Source organism: Cervus elaphus, chromosome 4, assembly GCF_910594005.1.
Source record: "Cervus elaphus chromosome 4, mCerEla1.1, whole genome shotgun sequence".
Lineage (NCBI taxonomy): Eukaryota > Metazoa > Chordata > Mammalia > Artiodactyla > Cervidae > Cervus > Cervus elaphus.
Window position 1 is genome coordinate 34,925,777 of NC_057818.1, and position 24,363 is coordinate 34,950,139.

General features: G+C 52.0%; 2 protein-coding genes across 17 annotated transcripts in view; one reads left to right on the forward strand and one right to left on the reverse strand.

The window, feature by feature from the left end:
* Positions 1–1,257: 1,257 nt before the first annotated feature.
* TK2 (thymidine kinase 2) lies at positions 1,258–24,346 on the reverse strand. 15 transcript variants are annotated; one of them, XM_043898665.1, is made up of 12 exons: positions 24,068–24,346; positions 23,155–23,192; positions 18,464–18,538; positions 16,325–16,378; positions 15,637–15,726; positions 13,410–13,483; positions 9,884–9,949; positions 7,637–7,725; positions 7,194–7,273; positions 4,195–4,275; positions 2,914–3,053; positions 1,843–1,979 (listed from the first exon to the last, which is right to left on the reverse strand). In XM_043898665.1, exons 1-11 carry the CDS (start codon positions 24,213–24,215, stop codon positions 2,955–2,957), a joined length of 894 nt encoding a protein of 297 aa, XP_043754600.1. In that variant the 5' UTR covers positions 24,216–24,346; the 3' UTR covers positions 1,843–1,979; positions 2,914–2,954. The 15 variants fall into 15 exon arrangements, 14 of the variants coding, with proteins under 14 accessions (XP_043754603.1, XP_043754600.1, XP_043754605.1 ...); XM_043898666.1 differs by lacking the exon at positions 1,843–1,979 and adding an exon at positions 3,715–3,781 and having other exon boundaries at positions 2,917–3,053; XM_043898661.1 differs by lacking the exon at positions 1,843–1,979 and adding an exon at positions 3,715–3,934 and having other exon boundaries at positions 2,917–3,053.
* Positions 24,220–24,363, forward strand: part of LOC122691797 (chemokine-like factor) — a 32,050-nt gene continuing 31,906 nt past the window's right edge. Inside the window, exon 1 of one of the 2 annotated variants that reach the window (XM_043898659.1) lies at positions 24,220–24,359. The gene's annotated coding sequence lies outside the window, so the exon portion shown is untranslated. The remainder of the gene's footprint in view (positions 24,360–24,363) is intronic. The other variant, XM_043898660.1, reaches the window with a different exon arrangement.

Below are 24,363 nucleotides of genomic sequence, written 5' to 3' on the forward strand. Positions count from 1 at the left end.
TTTGCTGGACTACAAAACCCTCTTTTCCCAGAGTACCTATTACTATGTCCCCAGACACATGTGTTCCGTGAACCTGTCTGGGAGAAGAAAAAGCCAAAAGATGCAGAAATTCAAGAGGACAGCATTAAGTGCTAATACCCATTCTGATCCCACAAGCTTAGCTTCTGTTTAATGACAGCTTTGGCCAAGTTCACCATCTTACGGAAACTAGAGGAACACAGAGTTTACCCCAGCCTCAGGGGGGACACGGGGTTGAGGTTATTAAGAAGAAAAAATTGTGTTCCATTGACCCTGGCCTTTGGTAAGTGAGTAATCCACTGCCAAAGCCCAGAGGCACTGGATGCAATATAATTGTTGTTAGATTCTCAACGGTGGAGGCCTGACATTTCCAAGAGCTTGTCAATTATTTTAATAACTGTTAACTCTTCAGTGTGGAGAAGCCAAGGGAACAAGTGTTACTCATTCCGCAGATAATATAAGCATTTGACGTGAGCTCCCCCACCCGGCTCCAGGAAAACGAGGGTGATGCAGATTCAATAGCACCCAGGGGTAGACAGGTTTTGAAAACACCTCCTACCTGCTCTCAGAGCAATAAGTACCTCAATCCTGCCTTCCCCAGGTGGGATGCTGGGAGTCTGCAGGAATCCCAGGAAATGTCTCGACTATGCACTCCCCAGGCAGGGAGTTCTCATCTAGGTGAGGGGTTCTGGTGGAAAGGAGGCAGGAATGGGAAAAACAGGCTGGGTGACATCATTTCCCAGAGTCCACGTTTAGCAAGGGGCTCCTGAGAGCTCCACTGTGGGAGCCCACTGGCCAATGCTGAGGACCTCACAGTACCACCTCACAAATGGTGAGGGTGGGGTGATGTGAAAGCAGAAGGGAGGGGAGGAGGGGCCCAGAGGCACCACGGAACTGAAACCAGACTGTGTGGTCCAGCCTTCCCACTTGCCTGTCCCCCACCTCCGAGGTCTCTAGCAAAGTCCAGTTAGAATGTTCCAGCTTATTTTAGTTGTACAAAAGTCACCATCCACATCTGAATTTAGGTGTGAATGGTAGGGGAGAGAGGGCAGTGTGCCCTGATGCCAACACTAGACAGAACAGGAACTCCAGAGCCATCCTGGACAGGAAGGCCCCTGGAGGAAGAAAGCTTCAAACCAGGAAGTCAATCTGGGGACAGAAAGGCAGAAAGAGGCTGGGACCCGATGGTCTTGAGCCACCACACCAGCCCTGGACCACCCACAGCTGCACTTCTGTGTGAAGGAGATACATACTTCTATTTTTCTTTGTTTTTTTTTTTTAATCACATTTCCCCCCAGTACAGATGCTCAAATTGAGCTGTGGGGAAAACTGGACCATTCGTCTGCAAAGTCCCAAAGCTGGTCCCGGCATGTCCAGGTGCCTGGTAGCAGCGGCTGTGCTTCCTGCTGGCCCATCACTGACGTCTAGGCTGAGACGCATCCCCACCTGTGCACTGGCCCAGGATCGGTCCCGCCAGGAAGGGCCAGGAGCCAGAGTGCTGCCCTCCGAGCGCTGCCTCTGGGCCCGGGCCACCAGGGGCACCTGTCACCAATCTACAGCAGCGAGTTGTGTGCACTGGTGCCTCACTCACTCAGAAGCCGAGACGAGACCTTCCAACCTTCTGGCACCCTGACCGCCACTCAGGAGAGGCCAAGTCCTGTTCCCCCAAGTTCATAATCAATCCGCAGCCCTGCATCCGCACACCTGCGTCCGCACACGGCCTTCTGGAAGCTCTCTCCACCCACCTCCGAAGTTCAGGAGCTCCAGTGCTGCAAGAGCCTTTGCTTGCAAGCCCCATCCTTCCCGTCCAGATTGTCCTCGGAGAGAATGTTCTTTCTGTCTCTTGCTGCTACTTGACTCAGGAGACAGCTGTGCCTTTGACGCACTGTTACAGCTGAACACCGCTAAGACAGTCTCTGAGCTAATAAAGATGGTTCATCCTCTGTGGCCCGCGGTGTCCCCTTGGATGGAAAAACATTTCAAAAAGACTTAAGGCCACTGGTGTCTCTCCCCCTGGGCCACAAACTCTCAGGAACTCCAAGAGTGAAGCTCATCATGCAAGCCACTAAGGAGGGAGGGAGCCTCAGAAGCCAGGCTGGCAGCCCCTTGCCCCAGCACTGCACTGGGCACAGCAGCCCAGGGGGCCACGAGCCACTGCCCTGACAGGTCATCAGCAGCCGCTCAAGCATGACCTTTGTCACCAAGGAGACCGAGCACCATTCAAGAGCCAGTGCATACCTCTCCTAAGTCAGGGAAGTCCTGATGAGGTGTTAATCAGCCTCACGCTAGAGAACGGATGAACCCTGGGCTCAAGCCAAACGTGGCACAATTTTGTGAAAGTCAAGAAACGCTAACTGTCCTCAAGGATGGCTCAAACTATGAGAAAATAATGATGCCGGCTGCACACACAGTTGGCCCTCCCCATGCACATGTGAGGGTCTCCAGTAGGCAAGGTGGGGCTCGGGGGTGAGGCAGCGACGGGCTGGGAATAGCCAGAAGTCTGAACGGTGCTGACCCCACCGTCACTGGCTGTGTGACCCTGGGGAGTCTCTCAGTCTGTCTGAGGTGTAACTTCCTCCCCTGGGATGGAAGACCGCTACCCTGCCCTCTTGGATGGCCTGAAGGGCTAGAGACCACAAGGCCAACACAAGTCAGGTGGAACTGCCCTAGCTTAGAAGGACGCAGCGGTGGGAAACCACCAGAAGAATCACCCGGGGAATGCAAGGCGGTGCCACCAGAGGGCATGGCAAACCCATTGGTCCCATTCACCCACGAGGCCCGGGATCCCAGGATGAAGACACTGGGAAAGGAGAGAAGGCCAGGAGGAAGACAACTGTGGGCAGATACAAAGCCCTCCTGAGAGTGCAGTTTTCCAAACTGCTCCTAATAGCTAACCTGGCAGCAGCAGGCATTTCTCAGGCATGATCCTCCCTATCCTATGGACCACGCTTCCGATTCCCCAGAGTTAGGATTCGGTGCCGGTTTTGTTCAAAGAGTTCTAACATTTTCTGCATGTTGTGGTCAGCCTCGATCACCTGGAAATGAAACACAGGGGTCACAGGGCTGCACCTGACCTCAACATCCTCCTCCCTTCACAGAAGGAGAGAGAGAGAGACAGAGGCGGGCAGGATGAGGCAGGGAAAGGCGCAAAAGCCCAAGGTCACAGGCAGGGGAACAGGGAGGTCAGAGCCAAGCCACAACCAGTTCAGATCAATCCACATTCTCAACTGTATTTTCACTTAAGAATCCAGGACAGTCGTCCGCGAATGCTTTATTTTCTCATCATTTTATATCACCTACTTTTCTATAAAGAGGGGAAAAAATAAACTCTCTAGAAAAATCCAGTAGAGTAAGACCTCACTTTCCACCAACCTCACTGCCTGGAAGAGCCGTGAGCGCACTGTGTGAGCAGCCCAGACAGATGTCCCCAAGGCCAGGCACACGAGTTGGTGCACAGCCCTCCTCAGCTCCCACACGGCACACACATTCCTAACAGCTCGTGGGACCCATCTGCCCGCCTGGAGAAACTCCGAGCAGGAGCTAATCAGAAAATGAGGGAGAGGGAAGCAGGGAAACACTGACTGGGCAGAAGCATCAAACAGTTAGAACTAGTGAGTGTCGGCAGGAGAAGGTGCAGAAGGGGAAAGCACAGGGACTCAAAGGCATTAGTAGTCTGGGGCAAACAGTCCTACACACCTCAGCACCTCCTAAGGGCACCACTCTGTGACAGACCAGAACAGCAACTGACGTTCCTTCGGATGCCCTGGGTCACCATGAAAAGGTGCAATGAGGCTCTGGGCCAGCCACCCCCTGGAGGACGGACAGGTGCATCAGGAAGACCACCATCCCAAGCGGTTAAGGCCAAAACCCAGGTCCAGGGGCTCCGGCCATCTGGAACATTCCTCCAGGGACGATGCTGGATAAGTGAGATGCTACTGTGTCACGGGTGTAGTGACACGGGGACAGGTCACCTTCTCCCAGGTGCGTTCAGCTCACTAAGACTCAATCCAGAATGGGACTGAGACAGAGGGTCCCTTCCCCCCTCCCTGCTTCCTTCTCTCAAATTCTCCAGGTCTGAGGGACTTGGTCCTTCCTTCCACAGACTGCAGACTGGCCAGCATGCCCGCGGGTCATTCCTCCTTCTAGAGAATTTTTTGCCCCCTCAGGGGAACTTACCAGAACAGGGGCTGCCACTGGGAAAAGGCTCCCTTTGATGAGCCACTCCTCGTATAGGTGGTGAATAGCATCCAGGTACTCCTGTGGGGGATGGGGAACACAAGAGCTGTCAGGAGCAGGGAGGGGGGCAAACCTCTCCCCTTGGGGGGCTCAGGCAGGTGAGGTGAAGGTCAGTGAACACAGGGAACTGGCCTGGACAAAGGAGCCTGCAACAGCCAACCTGACGCAGGTGGACCAGGATGAACGCGGCCAAGCACTCCACCGGCCAGCCCCGACATCACAAGTCAGAATTGTCCCTTCAGGGGCTTCCCTGGTGGTCTAGTGGTTAAGAATCTACCTTGCAATGCAGGGGACACCAGGTCGATCCCTGGTCAGGGGAAGATCCCACATGCCGCAGGGCAGCTAAGCCTGTGCACCACAACTATGAGCTCATGTGTTGCAACTACTGAAGCCCACGCTCTGGAGCCCACAGGCTGAAACTACTGAAGTCCACAAGCCCTAGAACCATGTTCTGCAACAAGAGAAGCCACTGTAAGGAGAAGCCCACACACCACAACTTGAGAGCAGCCCCCACTCACTGCAATTAGAGAAAGCCTGCTTGCAGCAACACAAAGACCCAGAACAGCCAAAAACAATTAATTTAAAAAAAAAGAATAGCTAGTTAAAAAGAAAAAAATGGCCACCCACCATCCCTCCAGCATACTTGGCTCCACTGGTGCTTCGGACACACCTTCCCACCTGGCTGGTCTCATTTTCTGCCACTTCCCCATCAACAGGGCCATCATGATTTCATGGGGGCCTGGGAAGCCTCTGAACCCTCCCTCCATCCATCCCACCGAGAGGACTGCAGCCCTCACTGGCCCAGGAGCCCCGCTCGGCTGCTCCCACCCCAACAGGCAACTCGTAACCTATGGATCCTCGAAGCCATCAGGACCAACTTCAGCTGGCAGACAAGGTGAGACTCAAGGGAAAAGAGGCCCAGCCCTGCCTCAAAGGCAACCACGGCAGGACCGGGTGGCTGAAAGTGAAAACTGCTCAGTCGTGTCCAGCTCTTTGTCTCACCATGAACTATGTCCATGGAATTCTCCAGGCCAGCATACTGGAGTGGGTAGCCTTTCCCAACCCAGGGATTGAACCAGTTCTCCCACACTGCAGGAGGATTCTTTACCAGCTAAGCCACAAGAAAAGCCCAAGAATACTGGAGTGGGTAGCCTATCCCTTCTCCGGCAGATCTTCCTGACCCAGGAACCGAAACGGGGTCTCCTACATTGCAGGCAGATTCTTTACCAACTGAGCTATGAGGGAAGCCCACACTGGTTGCCAACAAACACCTCCTCCTCCCAGTCCTGAGGCCCTCGGGTAAACTGCACTGCTGCCTCTTTATCCACTAGCAGGTTCTCTCTTGGCAGCAACAGACATGTCTACAGGCCTCGTCAAAACCATAAGACAGTGTTCTAGATAATGACTTGGAAGGACTCCAGCCTTGTCATTTCTTCCAAACATCTGGGTCACTGCACAGAGCTGCCACGCCCTGGCCAGCACAGTCCAGCCCCACCACGTTGCACCCTCCCTCTATCACTCCTGTCTCCAGATTGCAAAGAACCTGCTCAGACCAAGGCTCGGGACTTCATGGCTGGAATCTACCCTCCGGGTGCCCAGCAGGTCTCTGGAGCTGGACTGGCTATCTAGACCCCAGTCTAGCTCCCCCTGAGCTCAGACTCCCATATCATCCCAGGAAACGCTTGCCCAGCCTCTGTTCCCCTCCAGTGGCATTCACACAGGGCATTCAGTTCAATATTAACTGAGTAACCCCTAGGTGCCAAGCCCTGGGACACATGCTAGGGATGCAGAAGGGGTAAGATCTAATCTGAAAATGTTCGTAGCAACTTTATAAGGAATGGGGAGCAAACACATAAACAGTTTCAGAGTATCTGTCCCAAGGGCTGTGATCATAATAAAGCACAGAGGCTGGGGAAGCATAACAAAGGGAAGGTCAGGGAAGGCTTCCTGGAGGAGGTGATACCTGCGCTGAACCTGGAAGGCAAACGAAACTGCTATGCAAAGACACATGTGTGTAAATCCATGGTAAGGGGCTTCCCTGGTGGCTCAGCTGGTAAAGAATCTGCCTGCAATGCGGGAGACCTGGGTTTGATCCCCGGGATGGGAAGATCCCCTGGAGAAGGAAAATAGCTACCCACTCTAGTATTCTGGCCTGGAGAATTCCACGGACTGTATAGTCCATGGGGTTGTAAAGAGTCAGACACGACTGAGCCACTTTCACATGGTAGGGAGTAGAGGAAGAGAGTGTGTGTGTGTAACCAAAACTAGTTCTTTACAGCCAGAGCATGAAAAGGCAGGAAGTGGAAGGGGATGAAGCCAATCACGCAGGCTCTGGATGGCACGCTACAAGTGAGGATTGTATCCTAGAGAGTGGCGAGGCCCTGAGGGGGTGGGGTTAGGAACTGCACGTGTGGTGTTCTGTATTAGATGCCTCACCGAGCAGCAGTACTGGGGCTGGATTTCTGGGGGATGTGAACAGTGAGGGACCAGGTCAGGAGAGCCATACAAGCCGGTTGCGACAGCCTGATTAGAGTTGACATGGCCCTGAGCCAGAACCTGGAAGGGCGAGGCACTGGGCAAATACCAGTGAGTTCCACCTCCTTGCTGGGCACAGTGCCAAGTCCTGGAGATCCAGAAGTGAGCAAGCGGGCACATCATAGTGAGGGTCTGGGGGTGAGAGGGCAAGGCAGGCCATCTTCAGGAGGTGGACCGGACAAGCCCTGGGGACACCCGGGGTGCCCACCACTGAGTCTGGGGCCACAAGAAGTAAAGTGGACTTGGACATGCACAGGGTCTCCAGCCTCAGAAGAAGTCAGAGTTCACCCTCCCACATGCTCAGTTCCTGTTTCTCTTCCTGCAACAAGGGCACGATGACCTCGCAGAGGGTGGGGCCAGGCGGGGATGGAGCTGCCCCTTTCCTGAGTTAGAGGGGCTCTCACCAATGGGATGACCTTCTCCTCTTCCCTGCATCTCATCTTCAGCCTCTGGTAACAGGTCTCAGGAGTGGTCCGGAGATAAACTGAGATTTAAAAAGATATATACATGTGGTTTTCACTGCTCCATTCAAAGCTTGGAAATGAAAGTGAAGGCACCCGGCTGGGCTCAGTAACTGTTCAGGTTCCGTCCCTCCTCCCTCTCTCACAAACGAAGAAAAACCCATCACATCACAGCAGACCCAGGGGAAAACAGTTTGAGAAACACAGGCTTCTCCAGGAGGAACCAGAAGCCGGGTTCTGAGTGCCCTTGGGGAGAAGGCTGAGTTAACACTGGAAAAGAATCACCTCTGGAGAGGGCCCCACCCACCACCCCTGCTGGTTGGGGACTCAGCCAAGCATATCCTCGATGGGCCCAGGGGAGGGAGGCTGGGGAGGGGCCGTCTCACCTATCAAGTCAATGGACACGTCGATGTTCTTCACAATCCAGTCAAACCATTCCGACAGGACCACGTAGTCCACTTCGGGCATTTTCCCACTGTAATGAGAGTTGTGAGGGTTTTATTCTCCTATGAGATAGCTCCTGGACTACGTCACTCCCCCCAAAGCATCTGGGCATGGCTTCTGCTGCAAGGGCACTGCCGGGGCACCAAAGCAGAGTGTGATCACAGGACACTGGGCGGGCAGTGACAACAGGGACCCTAAACACCTCCAACCTCCCGCTCCCTGGGACGGTTCGTGGGACCAGGTTGGCCAGTTAGTTTGCTTCCATAACACCTCATGGAAAAACCCAAACAAGCTTTCTGGTCAACTCAATAAAACGCAGCAAGTGTCAAGGCACTGCCTGAGGGGAGAAATTCAGGATTTGAACTCTAAGCCAAGGAAGGGGCTATAAAGCCTGTCCCCAAAGCACAGGGACAGTGACCAGGCTGGGAGGTGGAGTAGAAAACCCATCTCACCTTTAGAAATTTATTTTATGGAAATAATAGTGAATGCCCACTGCAGCATTCTTTGAAAAATAATGAAAAACTAAACCATGGTACATCTATGAAACAGAAAAACCATGCAGTCACTGAAAGATGATGCTATAAAATAATACTTAATGACATGGAAAACACTCATAATCAAGTGCTCATCATTCAGTGAAAACAGTAGGATATAAAACTGTTGTATATGGCATGACCCAACCATATTGTCAAGAGAATTCATGCACACATTCTGAAAGACTGGAAAGAAAACCACCAAAACATTAACACAGCTTTTCTTTGAACAGTAGGGCTATTGGAAACGTTTATCCCTTTCTGTATTTTCTAAAACTTAACAGCATACTAGCTCTCAAATCAGGGAACAGAATAGGGGTAAGAATTACTACATATTTAATGTGATAACTGGAAAAGGGGACTTCCCAGGCGGTCCAGTGGTTAAGACTCCATGCTTCCAATGCAGGGGGTGTGGGTTTGATCCCTGGTCAGGACACTAAGATCCCACATGCCACACTATTCAGCCAAAAAAATTAAAAAATCATAGTCATAAATAAAAAAATAAAATGCTATGCTAAGAAAGAATGCCTGAGAGACAGACCCAGCGTCTGTCCTCTGCCCTGGTGGAAATGAGCATGAAGAGGTGGAAGCAGGGGCAGCAGCTGGAGGAAACAGACTGAGAGAGGAATTCGGCCTTTAAACATCCTCCACCAGTCTTGAATATCATCTTGGATGGACCCAGAACTGGGGATGACAAGGCCAGCTACGGGGGAGTAGAGGCGGCTGAGCTGTGTGTAGCTGGGGGAGCTTCTGACTGTTGACTAAAGAAGGGGAGGTGGGAGAAGAGCCTGGGAGAGAGGGTGGTCTGCAGCAGCCTGCCCCACTCCCCACCCCCTGCCCTGCTGCCAGGTGCTGGGAACTGGCTCCCACCTGGGGCAGGGGGCAGGGTGGGTATGGACAGAGGCGCTCTGGAGATGACAAGCTCGAGCAGCCCTGCCCGGGGCCCAAGTGACAGAGCACAGCAGAGACTGGAGGGGGACTCCTCCTCCTGTCCTTGAGTCCAGCCAATGCCCTCAGGGTGAAAGAGCTGCACCCGGCCAAGCAGCAGTGGGTGGGAGGATCCCACCAAGGCGGGAGACCTGTGTTTGATCCCTGGGCTGGGAAGATACCCTGGAGGAGGACATGGCAACCCACTCCAGTATTCTTGCCTGGAGAATCCCCATGGACAGAGGAGCCTGGCAGGCTACAGTCTTGGGGATGCAAATTCGGAGACAACAGGGCGACTAAGCGCAGCACAGCACAGAGCAGACGTGTGAGGACCCCCACCCTGAATGAGTAGGGGAAGCTTCGAAGGGGAGGGGAGAGGGAGGAAGTCCTGGGATATTGCAGAGGGGACTAAAATCCAGGTAGTAAAGGTACCAACTTTGAGATCACAGGCTCTCTTCCAAGACTGCCAGGCTGGTATGGTTGCCCAATTCTTTCTTCCTATCTCCTTAAAAGTAGCCCATGATCTATTCAGGGTCCATCCCACAGGCCTGAGTGTTTACCTTCAGGGCAGACCAACTGGTCTCAGAGACATGCTCTCCCCTGGCCAAGGTGAGCTGATGGATGTAGGTCACAGGGGCCCAACCTGAGCAGTGAGACAGGAGAGTTTGCTGGGGTTTACGGTAACCAGGCTTCCTCACTCTTAGAGGAAAGCACTGGCAAGATACCCACCCTGTAGCCAGCAGATGAGAAGCCCGGTTCTGCCACAGCCATTTTGTCACCAAGAGGGAATCATATCTTGAGGACACAAACAAGATACAGAGTGCTGAAACACAGAGAAACAGCACTTTGCTGTTATTGTTCAGTCACTAAGTTGTGCCTGAATCTTCGTGACCCCATGAACTGCAGCATGCCAGGCTCCTCTGTCCTTTACTATCTCCTGGAGTTTGTTCAAATTCATGTCCATCGAGTCAGTGATACTATCTAACCATCTCATCCTTTGCTGCCCCCTTCTCCTTTTGCCTTCAGTCTTTCCCAGCATCAGGGTCTTTTCCAATGAGTCAGCTCTTTGCAACAGGTGGCCAAAGTATTGGAGATCCAGCTTTAGCATCCATGCTTCCAATAGAAACAGCATGAGGGCCACTGAATAAAACTGACCCCCAAGTCTAATGTTAAGACAGCCGGTAACAACCTCAATGTTCACGTTACTCTGAGCTGGGCTGCAGTTAGCTGCAGCTGAGAGTATTTGATATTCAAAACACCACACCCCTCTTCTTGACATGTTTTCCTTCTCAGGAGCAAAGCTGACTCCAAGCACATGAGGATTTGCAAAAAGGAAGCTGCTGATCAGCCCCACCCCCTCCAGCAAACACACGGCCTGGGGGACACAGCACAGACTGGCAACTCAAGGGTGGGGGCAGTGAGCAGCGCGGAGGGAAGGCTGCCCCACCGTCTCCCACATCACTGACACTGGACGGTCTGGGGTCAGACTGCCCCAAGGACTTCACCACTGTCTGTGAGGATCCCCTTAGCTGTGAACACCAAACTGAGTCACAACTCAGGACACATGTAGCACAGTCCTAACTAAAACCAAACTGATCAACAGCACAAAAGGGTCATGTGTGCAGGGAGACACACGGAGATATGGGGATGGGGTTCATTCCTGAGGGGTCTCTGGGGCCTGAGAGCTGCTGCTCCAGGGTCTCAGGACACCTCCTGGGTGGCCCAGGCGAACCCAGGGCTGAGGGGAGACAAAACAAGCAGGCCTTCCTTTCCCGAAGCTCTCCTTGGAGGTCCTCCGTGCAGGTGGCTCCAGGGAAGCCTCCCGAAACCTCTTCCAAGATTGCCAGGAGCCACGTGCTGAGAGCTCCAGGACCACTGGCTGCTGGCTGAGCTGAGTGAGGAAATGGAAGCTGGCTCCCATGATTCTGGGGGATTTCAGTCAGCAGGCACTGTTTTACCTGTATCTAGTTTTCCTCCTGGGGTCTGCCCAGCTCCTCCTGTGTCTGCCTCAGGAATGGGGTGCCCTGAACCACTCCCAAGGCACTGCTCTTATTTCCACAGAACACACACGGAGGGGGGAAGCCTCTCTGCAGATCCACCACTGGTGAGCTGAAGGGGATTCACCGTGCTGTCCCCTGATCCCAAGGAGTAAAATTTGAGGTCCTGGGTCCACAAGAATCCTGCTGACTGGTCTGTTTGGCACAGTTCACTGCCACCTTCCCCCTGAGGTCCAGAGAGCCCCCGGGTTGCACAGCACAGATTAAAACAAAAATCACAGACTCAAATGCCAACCTCCTGTACACATTACTTTCTTTACAAGACCTTGTGCGGTCAATGTCAGCCCCAATTTATAGATGAGGAAAACTGAGGCCCAGAGAAGACTGGCCTAACTCTGTCTGAGAAAGCCTGGCTCACCATGTCCCCCAAACCCATATGTCCCCGGCTGCATCACTCGCTCCCGCCTCCCGTGTCCCAGGGCACGTCCAGTGTCTCTCTGGCCACTGCCTGAGGAAAGTCAGAGCTCTCAGGCCTGTGACCCAGGCAGTGGGTGCCCACTCGGGACTGAGTAAGGAGGAGTCCAAGCCCAGGACCCACTGGGGTGGTGGGAGGATCTGCCTGCTGTTCCAAACGCCGGGCCTTAATGGATGTCCCTGACCCCAGCCCCAGGTGAGTCAGCGTGTCATTTCCCCAGCTGGGCCCCACTCAGTCCCCCTCCTTCTACTCTTAGAAAACGCCAACCAGGCAATCCTGTAAAACCTGTGTGCTCAATGACTCCGCCCACAGGGCCGGGCCACACAATGGCCTGCGTGGCCGCCTTGACTGCCGAGTCTTTCTCTCCACCTTCAGCTGTTCATTCCAGCACAGTTGCCCACACCTCAGGTGGCAGCTCTGTGCTGGGTCCCAGCTAGGCCAGCAGACCAGACATGCTCCTTGTCCTCAAGGAGCTTACGGTCCAGTTGGTGGGGCACATGATAGACAAGAATTACATGTATACTAAGCTAAGCTGCATGAAACTGCCATTTTTATAGGTCACAATTGGTCAAGTTTTAACAATTTCATATGGTTCAACCTAAGTAGAAGTTGTCTTAAATACTATGAAAGAAACCAATACAAAGAAGTGATTTTCCCTGGTGGTCCAGTGGCTAAGACTCCATGCTCCCAATGCAGGGGGCCTGGGTTCAATCCTTGGTCAGGGAACTAGATCCCATATGCTGCAACTAAGAGTTTGCATGCTGCAACTAAAGATTCTGCTGTAACTGTCTGCATGCTGCAACTAAAGATTCCACATGCCATCAAATTAATTAATTAAATTTAAAAAAAAAGAGTAACAGGCTCAACCCATCTAGACAAGGGAGTTGGGGAGGGTCAAGAGAGGCAACATGTAGGACCACAGTTGTAGATGGGAGAACCAGGGAACTGGGGCATACAGAGAGGAAGCAAGATACTGGGACCAGCTCTGAGAGGGATGATGTTCAAGGCGGGAGGAGGCAGTGATGTGGGGGAGATGGCAAGGAGAGGGGAGCAGGCACAGAGCTACCAAGGAGGGAGGGGCAGGGAAGAAGCTGAAACTTCAGACCCCAGCCTGCAGCCCATTTCCCCCAAGACCCCCAAACATCAGCAAAGAACTGAGCACAGGCACGGAGGGCCCCACACCTCTGAGGCTGCAGCACTGCGGGCACCCAGCCACGTCTGTGCGATGGAGTCTGCTCCCGTAAGGACAGAAGACATCTTCGAGTGAAATCGCAACAAGTTCCATGCACCACTGTGCTGGCCTGACAGCTCTAGTCGCTCTGACTCTTCACCCCACCGTGTCTTGTCCCGCTCTGCCACGTAACCCACAAGGGCCCTGCCCCCTCTCAGACTGGGGTCAGCTGCTGTGACCTGCTTTGGCCAATGGAGGTCAGCCAACATGAAGCAGACACCTGAGAAAAGACTAGCGCTTCTGCCCTCTGGCCATCGCCATGGAAAGTGAATGCCCAGGCCAGCTCGCCGGTCCCAGGAGAGGGTCAGCAAGCAGACGAGAGATGAGTCACCCCAGTCACCTTCCCCGGGCCACCCCAGATCTGCCAACCCCTGGATGTGTCATCAAGCCCAGCCAAGGTCAGCAGAGCTGCCAGGCTGCCCAGCCTGGATGGTCAGGCCATCAGTATGGTTGGTGGCTATACCATGTATCTGTCAATCAGTAAACCAGTTCCAATTTTATTTCTAAAAACTTAATGGTTGAATGAATTATCGATTGTGCAAACTACGATACCTTCTGTATAAGTTTTCTACAAAAACGTATCTTGCACTGTGAATTGACCGCTCCATCAACCGTACAGGCAACGTCTAAAAGAAAACAAAATGTTATTTACTAAACTCGGGCAGGAAGGAAGGTCAGGAAGCCTGGAAGAATGACTGTTGCTCCCCTGCCCCTGGCCTATGCTGAACACAGAACTGAGACGCCACCGGGGAGGGGTGGGGGGGACACCAAAGAACCGTGTGTCCAGCCTCCTTGGCCCTGGACCCTCCCTACGCCCTGAGGCTTGGTGGTCAGTGTAGCAAGGCAGGGCGGAGAGCCTGTCAGCTACAGCCTCTTTCATGGGAGGGATGAGGCTCCACTGGACTGTGGGTTTGGAGAGTGCTAGAAAAACTGCCAAATGCCACCCAGGAAAGTGGTGGCAAGCGTGAAGTGTGGTGACTATTAATGACCCAGCAGGTGCATCCACTGAAGCAGAGGCAGAGCTTTGAGGACAGGGTGTGGCTTTCTGCAGCCCCAGCAGCAGCCTGCCAACATCTGCCTCCACTCAGGGCTGGTGGGATCACGCAGTCCTTCACAACTGTAAAGGACCATGCCCTACAGCAAGGAGAGGAAAACACTGATGGAGCCACTCTCTGCCAGCAGGCTCACACCCACAAGGGAGGCCTTCCCATGGTGTCCCATTGGGAAGGGAGAGGTGCCCTGACTCAGACACTTGAGTGGGCAAACACTGCTCTCACTCACTCACCTGCCCATGGCACCCGCTGGGACCTGGACCCACAAATCAGAGGCCGATTCAAAGCCACAACCTGATTCAAAGCCATGTCCTCTCTCTCCCATCTGTCCATCCGTCTTCCTTTCTATTCTTCCATCCTCTCCTTCCTTTCAACTCTCTCCTGCCCATCTTTTGTAGCTCCCCATTTATCCCTCTTTTATCCTCTTTCCTAGTCTGTCCATCTCTCTCTCTCGCTGCCTCCTTCCTGATACATTTCATTAAACAGAGGAACACACATATGGCCCATTATATTTAGATATACTAGACACAATTTCTGTTTGCAACTGAGTGCCCATGCAGGAAAAAGTAGGGCGACTGCCAACCTCAGATCCTCTGACATGTAACTTTTAGACAGATCTTTGGGCTTCCCTTGTGGCTCAGCTGGTAAATAATCCGCCCGCATGCGGGAGACCTGAGTTTGATCCCTGGGTTGGGAAGATCCCCTGGAGAAGGGAAAAGCTACCCACTCCAGCATTCTGGACTGGATAATTCCATGGACTGTATAGTCCACAGGGTCTCAAAGAGTCAGACATGACTAAGCGACTTTCACTCACTCACTCGGGGAGACAGAAATTCAAACAGTTCTGCTTGTATCTTTTTTTGTTTTAAAAAACACACAGATTTGTAGAAGGATGAGAGCTATGGCTGCAAATGCCCAGCCCTGCATCAAACCGCAGGCCGAGTGGCTGTGTCAGAGACACGGGTGGATGGATGTCCCGTCGCGTGGATGTCCCATCTCCTGTAAAGAGAGCCTCCAGAGCCAGTCTCTCAGGCTGGGCTGCCACTTTGCCACATCTGTGGCTGAACCACAGATGCCCATCTGGACCTCCTCAGAGACTCTGCCCCTATTCACACTCCCCGGCTGACGAAAGGGGCTGAAGCAGCCATCTTTGTGCCCAGGTGATCTGCCCCAATACCTGATTGGCCCAGGGCTGGACACCTGACCCAAGCTGAGCCAATCAGGTTCTTTCTCTCAAGAATCTGAACCAAGAACGTTAACAGGCCTTGTAAAGGTTAGGTCCGCGGTTCTCCTGCAAACAAACACGGCGTGCGTTAAAATCACCTGGAGGGTGTGACAAAACCCAGATTGCTGGCCTCATTTCCAGAATTTCTGATTCAGCAGGTCCAGGATGGGGTCAGAAAATGTGCATTTCTAACAAGTCTCCAGGTGCTGCTGCAGCTCCTAGTCCTAGTCTGGGGACCACACTTTTGAGAACTGAGTTAAAGGGCATTGAGCCCAGGAGCCAGCAGGTCATGAAGCCTTGGGCTCACGGGGCATCATAGCAAGTTCTTGGCTAGCTGAGGGTGGGGCTAGGGGCCCTGAAGCCTGGTCCTCAAAAAGCAGCGGGACCAGACACCTGGACTCGAGAGACAGAGAAGACTTAGCAGCTCCTTGTAAGGTTTCCCTTCCTGGCAACCAAATGCCCCTCATTTGAGGAAAATTGAAACCAAGCATCTGAGCTGTACCTGCGGACGAGTGTGCTGGTCGAGCATGGTGAGCTGCACGTAGGTCTGCAGCGTGAGGCCCCATCGACAGGCATCCTGGTACATCAGACCCTGCGGGGTGGTGGGGGGTGGGGGGAGAATGCAGTGCTGTATCTGCAGGACTCCCTGACTGTGGACCCAGACCCCACCCATCCCTTTCCAGCAGCCAGAGCTGAGCCTTCTGACCGGGAAGGAGGTGGAAGGGAGCACAGGCACATTACAGCCCCTGCTTGCTGGGTCCATTCTTGGCAAAGTGCACAGGGTAGCTTCAGAGGGAGCGTGCAGCAGCCCGCGGCATAGCCAAGTGCAAATCCCAATTGGAGGTTTACCAGGGAAGCTGGTTACCAAGGAGACCTGGGTTTCTTCTAGGAGAGGGTCGGGTTAGAATGAGCAGCTGGAGACTACTCCCCCACCCCCACCCCACGCAGCCGGGGCAGAGCACTTGCGATGGTTTGGGATAGCTGACAGGAGGGCTCTGGGCTCCTTACATGCCCAGCCAGGCCTCAAAGAACCTTGACCTCAGAACATCAACCTGCCACCATTTTTCCGCTGTCCCTTTGCCTGGTGCAGAGCAAGGACACGCCTGGATGGGGGACTAGCTCATGCACTAGCACCGCCGTTCCTGTACACTTGAGAAGCTGGCGGCTCACACAGCAAACAGCACACTCACCAGAGGATTATGGCCTCGGACATTTCTCCACTTGGGCACAGGCTCTGTTAACACCTGCCAGGAGAGAAAACGTCAGAGAGCTGCTGCTCCTCAGTTCTGAGCTCCGTGAAGGCGGATTAGTGTTAGGGGTGGGATGGGGAGAGAGTCAAGACCTGGGCACCCAGGTAGGGCTAAAATAGGAGAGCAACCCTCCCTGCAAGGACAGAGCTCCATCTAGACATGGCTCCTGGTGTGACTTCCAGAAAGGATCTAAGACCCACCCTGTCCACCCCTGTATACAAGTATATGCACACATCCCCTCCTCTGTGGCCATGGGGGCTCCTCGGGGACAAGGGGAGTTCTCCCAATCACCCCTCCTGTTTTCCATCCTGTCCCTTACTGCCCACCATGGAGGGCAGGCAGGGAGGTGAGAGAAGCCAGGAGGGAGTTTGCTTCGTGCAGCTTGAGCCCAGCTTCTGGTTTGGGGGCTCTCCTGTGACCCTGGCAGTGAGCTCTGCCTCCATTTCCTCTCTCTGATCTCTGCACTGGACACACCGATGGGCAACGGATCCTGTTTCTTTTAGTAGCTTCCCTAAACTGTGCAGGTGAGTTCTGGGAACGATTTAAATGGTGTTCTTGGAGCCAAGACTTTTGAGAATATCTGGGATATTTGGGGAGCTTCAAGTGCAAGTGAGCAGGTGCCACAGGTCACAAGAGATCAAAGGAAAGCAATGCATGGGACCCTTGAGGAGGAACCTCCCCCGACCTTTTACCCTTTTGTGCCTTTGTTCATGCTGTTGTTATGCCCAGTATGCCCACCTCAACTTATTTCACCTCAACTTTCATTACATGGAAAACTCATACATATCCTTCAAAAGCCACTTCAAATATCCCTTCCTCTGTGACTCATTCCCAGCCACCTCCCAACCTTCCTCTCCTCCTTCTGGGTCTTCATTCCATTCCTATCCTGTGAGTAGCAAATGCTGCACCACTCAGGCTCACCAGAGGCTGAGACAGAGGCAGCCTTGACCGGCGCCCCATCTGTGGCACATTCACTCAATACACATTGAGCATCTGCTGTGTCAAGTACCACACGAGGTACCAAGGATGCAGCAAGAGCAGAACCCCCCAGCCCGGCCTTCACACAGCTTTAAACTGGCTAGGGAAGCAAACATTAATCAGATCATCACAGAAAGTTAGCACGTATTTTCAAACCCTGAGAAGTAGTATAAAATAAGGATACAGAGGGGCCAGAAGAACCCACACCAGGGAGGGTAACCTAGCTGGGGAGGTCAGAGAGCAGAGCTGAGAGCTGAAGAGTGGTTTTCTTAAAGCCAAAACATTTTCGTATGCTGTGGAGCCAAATGAGGGCACAGGCCCTTGAGCAGACAGCCTAGGCTGGGACACAGCACCACAGGCACTAGCCGTGCGACTCTGGCCAAGCCATGTGACCTCACTGAGCCTCAGCTTCCTCCTTTGCAACTGAAGCGATAGTAGGACCTGCATCACAGGGACTACTATTGTAAGGATGCAGTCAATTAGATCATGCAATCATTAGCCTCAACACAGTGCCTGGCATAGAGTACCACCCTCATTAGCTGTTAACCCTCACTGCTGATGGTGGTGGTGGTGGTGTTCATTGGCTCCAAGGTCTTCAGTGAGAATATAAGCGCTTCTAAAGCCAGGGGGCAGGAGGGAGAAATTTCCCTGGTCCAGTGGTTAAGACTCTGCACTTCCACTACAGAGGCAGGGGTTTGATCCCTGGTCAGGGAATTAAGTTGCCGCATGCCACTCGGCTGGGCTGAAAAATAAAGTGCCAGTGAGAGTTACATTGCTCAGGACAGGTGTGTCAGGAGGCCCCCAGAGGCCCACCTCCCTGGGTCTGAGGATTCACGAGGAGGACTCATAGGATCCAGCATATAGTCATACTCACAGCTAACTACAGTGGGAGGTTACAAAGTATAATCAGCCAAGGAAAAAGGTGTATGGAGCAAAGTCTGGGGGAAACCAGGCCCAAGCTTTCAAGAGGCCCCTCCCTCCTCTCACACAGGATATTCTCAATTCCCCCAGCAGCATTTCTGCTGGGTAGGGCTGGTTTGCACCCTTTATGAATCCACCAAGCTTTTGTAGGTTCCTTCAAACCTAGTGTGGAATCCGTACCTCGATGTCTGTTGAGTTGGAGAAGAACTCCAGGCATGTTGTCTTTCCACTGGCAATATTGCCCTCAACACAGATCTAGCAAAAGACAAATGCACATTAGGACCAGAAAGTGAGTGCCTGAGGGAGCATCAGGACAAACTTCTAGGGAAGCGCTCCGGTGAACAGCATAACTTGTTCAGCCGAAGACCTCAGTGTGAACACAAAACCTCCACAGGAAACCCCGAGGTCCGGTTATTAGCAATTAACAACTTGACTCTTTCCACCAGTGGCAGGCTCCAGACCCACCAGACCACCACCCTCCAGGACAGATGCTCCCTTATGTCAACCCACAGACCCCACAACTTGTCCTCAGCCACCCTAGCTCTGCCTTTCCCTAGCTCAGTCCCTCAGACTATTAGATTTTAGGCCAAATGGAATATTACTGAGCCATTAAAAAAAGAATGGAATTGGGTCATTTGTAGTGATATGGACGGACCTAGAGTCTAACATACACGTTAAGTCAGAAAGAGAAAAACAAATGTCATATATTAATACATATGTATGGAATCTAGAAAGATGATACAGATGGGTCTGTTTGCAGGGCAGAAACAGAGATGCAGACGTACAGAACAAACGGGTGGACACGGGATGGGGAAGGTATGGGTGAGATGAACTGAGAGAGTGGTACTCACATATAAACACTACCGTGTGTAAAACTGATAGCTAGTAGGAAGCTGCTGAATAGCACAGGGAGTCCAGTTTGATGCTCTGTGATGACCTAGAGGGGTGGGATTGGGGGTCTTGCATCTGCTCACTGAAGGCCTTCCATGGGCCAGGCACTGTGGACTCAGGAGCCAGTCCGAGCTCCCACTGAGCTCATAGGTGTGAAGATGGGGAAGAAAGTAAAAGGGAATTACAAGAAAAGATGTTCATGGTGCCACGGGAGCACAAGGCCAGCCAGCATCACTGCTCTGGAGAATGTGCCAAAGTTTACCTCCCCCTTCCTCTGCTGTGAGGCCTTCATTCCAACTTCCCATAATTGTAACTGATGCTGTGATGTGCCATCTATCCTTTTTTTTTTTTTTTTTGGGGGGGGGGGTGTTGCACAGCTTCTGGGATGTTAGCTCCCCAACCAGGGATTAAACCCATGCCTCCTGCATGGGTTGGAAGCATAGAGTTTTAACCACTGGACCACCAGGGGATTCCCTATCCTTATTTTTAAATAATAACATTTCATCTTTTCTGAAAACAGATTTTAAGCATTCTCACAGTAAGAAATACAGGGAACTGACAAAAAAAAAAAAAAAACCACTCCTAATTCCAGAGATAACCATAATTTAAATGTTTAATCAGAATCAAACTTTTCAGAGGCAAACAAGTTTGAGCCCCAAAGCCCCCACCGGAAGAATCAAAATATATATTATCCTATTAAAGACCCTGAGAAATCTGCCATAAAAAGGAAACTTGCCCAAATGTCCAACCAAGTGGGATCCATGCACATGAGAGAGAATTATCACCATTCAGCAATAAAAAGAAATGAAGTGCTGATAAACGCAATAATGTGTATGTACCTCAAAACATTATGAAAAATGAAAACAGCTAGTTACAAAGACCAAATGCTGTATGATTCCATTTTATAGGAAATGTCCTGAAAAGGCAAATCCTCAGAGACAGGAAGCAGAGTAGTGGTTGCCTGGCTCTGGGGGAGTGACTAAATGGGTGCAAGGTTGCTTTTCTGAGTGATAAAAATGTTCTAAAATTATACTGTGATGTTGCAAAACTCCATACATTTACTAAGAAATCATTAAGCTGTAAACTTAAAACAAGTCAATTTGGGGGTATGTACCTAACTTAATAAAGTCATTCTTTAAAAAAAAAAAAAAAGGAACGCAGTTTAATTTTAATCTAACAGTCAAAAAATTAAGACTTTCCACTCTTACCCCCTCATTCTCTCTCCCTCTTCCTCATACATACCCACTGTTACGACTTCCCAACTTTCCTTTAACTAGACTAACAATTTCTTTCCTTCTTTCCCCCCTATAGACAGTTTATATATTATTTCATGTGGATCATACTTTATATATTTTTATCCTCTTCTTTTTTATCTCTTACAAAGTACTTTCCTAGGATGTTAAGTATTTTCAAAAACATGATTCTGAATGGCTAAATAATATTTCATCACATAAGATATACCACGAATTATTGAAATCCTTACTGTTGAATGTTACATTCTCTCCAGTTACTTTTATCATAAAATTGTGCTGTGATATTTTTGATACAATAAACTGTGCTGTAGTGAGCCTTCTTGTACGTAAATCCTTGTCACTGGCTCCAATTATTCCCCTTCAATAGATTTTTGGGAGTATAATCAATGCATCCAAGGATACGTGAGTTTTTACGCCTGTTGATGATGATGCCAAATTACCCTCTAAAATGCTGTCCCAATTCACACCCTTTTTTCTAAATGAAAAAGATGGATGGAAGAGCATGTGCCTTTTACCATACTGTGCCAATACTGGGCATATCCCATCCTAAATCTTCAATCATGAATAATAATAATGTCTGTCACTAGGCATTCAGTGTTAGCCCCTGTGGGTTCTGTACTTTGCCAACATTGTCACATGATCCCTGAAACAATCATAGCTAAGAATTATTTGCATAGATGGGGAAACTCAGGCTCTGAGAGGTTAAGGACTTGTCTACCTCTACTGAAGAGCACAACTGGGGCTTGAACCAGGTTGTCTGATCCACACTTTCCTTACTCCATTTCCAAAAGCATTTTTCCTCTCTTAGGGAGGTGGAGCACTTTCTTCTGTTTATTAGCTATTAACAAATTCCCTCAGGAAAAGTCCGTTCGTATTCTGTTCAATTGAAAACATTAGTCACTTCTTTTTAACCCAACTTTGGAATTTATTTTGCAATTCTGGGCAGTGACTCACTCTCGAGCTGTAGCTCAGCCCAGATATTCCCTGTCCAGTTCAATTCCACGGGATGTTTCATGGGGACCTCAATTCATGACACCCCCAATACCCATTTACGGCTTCTGTTTCCATTCCTGTCTTCAGGAAAGGCTACACCATCTACCCAGACATTCAGGGCCTTCTCTCCTCACCCATCAACTCACAACACCTCTCCAACCCTCCTTGTGGGAGCAGCCTTCCTGCTGGCCTTTCTGCCTCCAGTCCAGCCCGGCCAGGCCCCCTATTCCCTATCTATGGTCCACCACCTCTTCCTGAGAGGTAAACCAGATCACATCCGGTAAAGTCTTTCAGTGGCTGCGGGTGCTGGGATCTTCCTCCAGTCCCTGTGCCTGACCAAAGGCTCTCCCCAGCCACCTCTCTGGGATGACCACAAGCCTCAGGCTCTCATCCCCCTGTGACTTGCCCCTGCAGTTCTCGCTGCTCCAACACTACTGCCTCGCCTTGTCCTCCTTTTCCCAGGAGGCTTGAAGACTCCCCAAGGCTCCCCTCAGTCATCATCCTCGAGAACCTCTGCCCCTACTCCCTGCGGCTCTAGATTCACCATTGTCCTATTCACGCTATCTCCCCCATCAGGCCACAGGCTCACTAACAACAAAGGCTGTTGGAAGTCCCAGGTCCACACAGGAACTCAGAGGATTTGTATAATTAAGAGCAGCTCTGGACCGGACTGCAAGCTCCACACCACTTCCTACAGACCACCTACTGTGTGTCTGGGGGATACCAGACCACACCCAGAAAGCACCAAGGACAGGCCTGGCTCACAAAAATGCTAGCTCAATAATTAATAGCACAACAATGCATCAATACCCACCTGGCTCAACTTACCAACCCCTCCCCCAGCTGTGGTGCCTGTCATCATACCCTACCCCATGTATAGTTTCAACAAACTTTCATAAATCTCAAGCATTTTCATCACCAGTCCTCTCCATGTGACTGCTCTCCTTCCCAGGCCCTCTCCATCACCCCAAATACCTCCAGGGGGCCTGCCCACACGTTCCACCCTCTACAGACCCCAGCCAAGGTACTCCTGCCCACACCCACCAAGTAACTCCCTCTCCAGCCATTGTCTACCAACCTGCAGCTCCCTGAGCCTCTGGACCAATGGTGACCAAAATACTGCTCCACCACAGCCAGCTAAAGGCTTAAACATCCCATGGGCATGTCCAGTTTGACCCTCCTTTGACCTTCAACCTCACACCAGACGCAATTCCACCCCAGAGCTAGCATCTCGAAGTCACTGCACTGGCGGAACCCATGTCTGTGGACCCCCAGGAATTCTTTGTGGCCTCCCACTCACCTACCCTTCTCAGCATTGGTGGTCTGGGGGGCAGCAGTCAGAAGACCTGCCCTCAAAGCCAGGCTGTCACCTACTGGCAGTCAAACTAACCTTCCACCTTACAAATCCTTTTGTAATCATTCATCGATTCAAGTTAATAGTCCAAATTCACCCAGAGGCTATGAATACATGTATTCTCCTACCTGTGCAGATTCTTAGCAAAGACACACCAGAAACTGGTAACAGAGGTGGTCTCTGAGGAGGGAGCCTGGGGCACAGGAGTGGACAGCTCTTTATCCCTGGAGATCCCCTTGAATTTGTTGTTGTTTTTATGTGCACATATTCCTTCACTCTTCTCCTCAAAACATGTATTGTGTGTGTGTGTGTGTGTGTGTGTGTGTGTACTACACATACATAATCCTACACTGGAAAGAGTGCACATTAGAGAGACTTACCACTGATTTTTTCTCTTTTTCATTTTCTCTATCTTTATCTAGAAAAGAAAGAAACCAATTTTTAAACGCGATTTTAAATAGCTCACTCTTCGGTCATTGTTATGCTTGCTCCCTGACCTACAAATGTTTTCCAGTAACACCTGGGACCTTCCCTCGTTGGAGGGAGGCAGACCCACCACTGCTGTCCATGCTTGGAAACGGAAACTGCCGCCCGGATCCTGTTGGCATGTCTAGGCCACCAATGTGCTCAGCTTTGTTCACAGAGTATATAATGCTTTCCATTTTCCACACATTTTATATTTATGACCCTCACTGATGGGTGTCCAGCCACTTAAAACGCAGAGTGGCCTCCACTCGAAGCTCCCGGGTAGGAGAGGTCGGTGGGCATGGACTTCGGCACAGGACTCAAGTTTCTCCTGCAGGCCCCGGGGCTGACATCGCGGCCCACCCAGCCCTCGGCGGGTTCTGAGGTGCCACTGAACTCCAGAACTTGGCTACAACGAGGGCTCTCAATTCTGAAGGGCAGGGTCTCCAGTCCCAATGGAAAAGGGAGGGCACTGAACCTAACCGACTCCCCCACGCCCCGCTTGCTGGCACCTCCCCCAAGGCCAAAAGAATGGACCAGGAACGGCACCGGAAACCCTCGGGGAGGAGGTTTTTTCCACTCTTTAGAGGGTTCCATAGCTCCGAACAGGAGATGGGCGCAGAGCCCCAAGGCCCCACCCGCTACTGCCGGCCAGGGTCCGGGGCACCTACCACCGACCGCCCCGCCCCTTCCCCAGGCCGCCCAAGGAAATCCCGGCGCCCGGAAGGAGGGATTTCGGGTTCGAGCCGGTTCCGCGAGACAAGGGCGGGGAGTGGGGCTGATGGCCGCATCCAGGACGCCTGCAAGGGAAACTGAGCGACGCGTTACCCCGAGGCCAGGCCCAACGCTGCGCCCCTCGAGACCCTGGGCAGGAAGCGGGACTCCCGGGCCGATCGCGGCGCAGCGCCCGGAAAGCCCAGCTCCGCAGCGGCCGCAGCAACACAGCCCGGCTGCCGGATGCCACAGGCCCAGCCATTCTTCCTGCGCGGGCCTGCGCGAGCGCAGCCGCGGGACAGGGCCCGCCTCCACGCGCCGCCAGCAGCCCCAGCCCGCCCCGCCCCGCCGCGCCCCGCCGACTCTTAAAGAGACCTCATCTCATTTCGCCCTCTTCGCCGAGAAGGTAA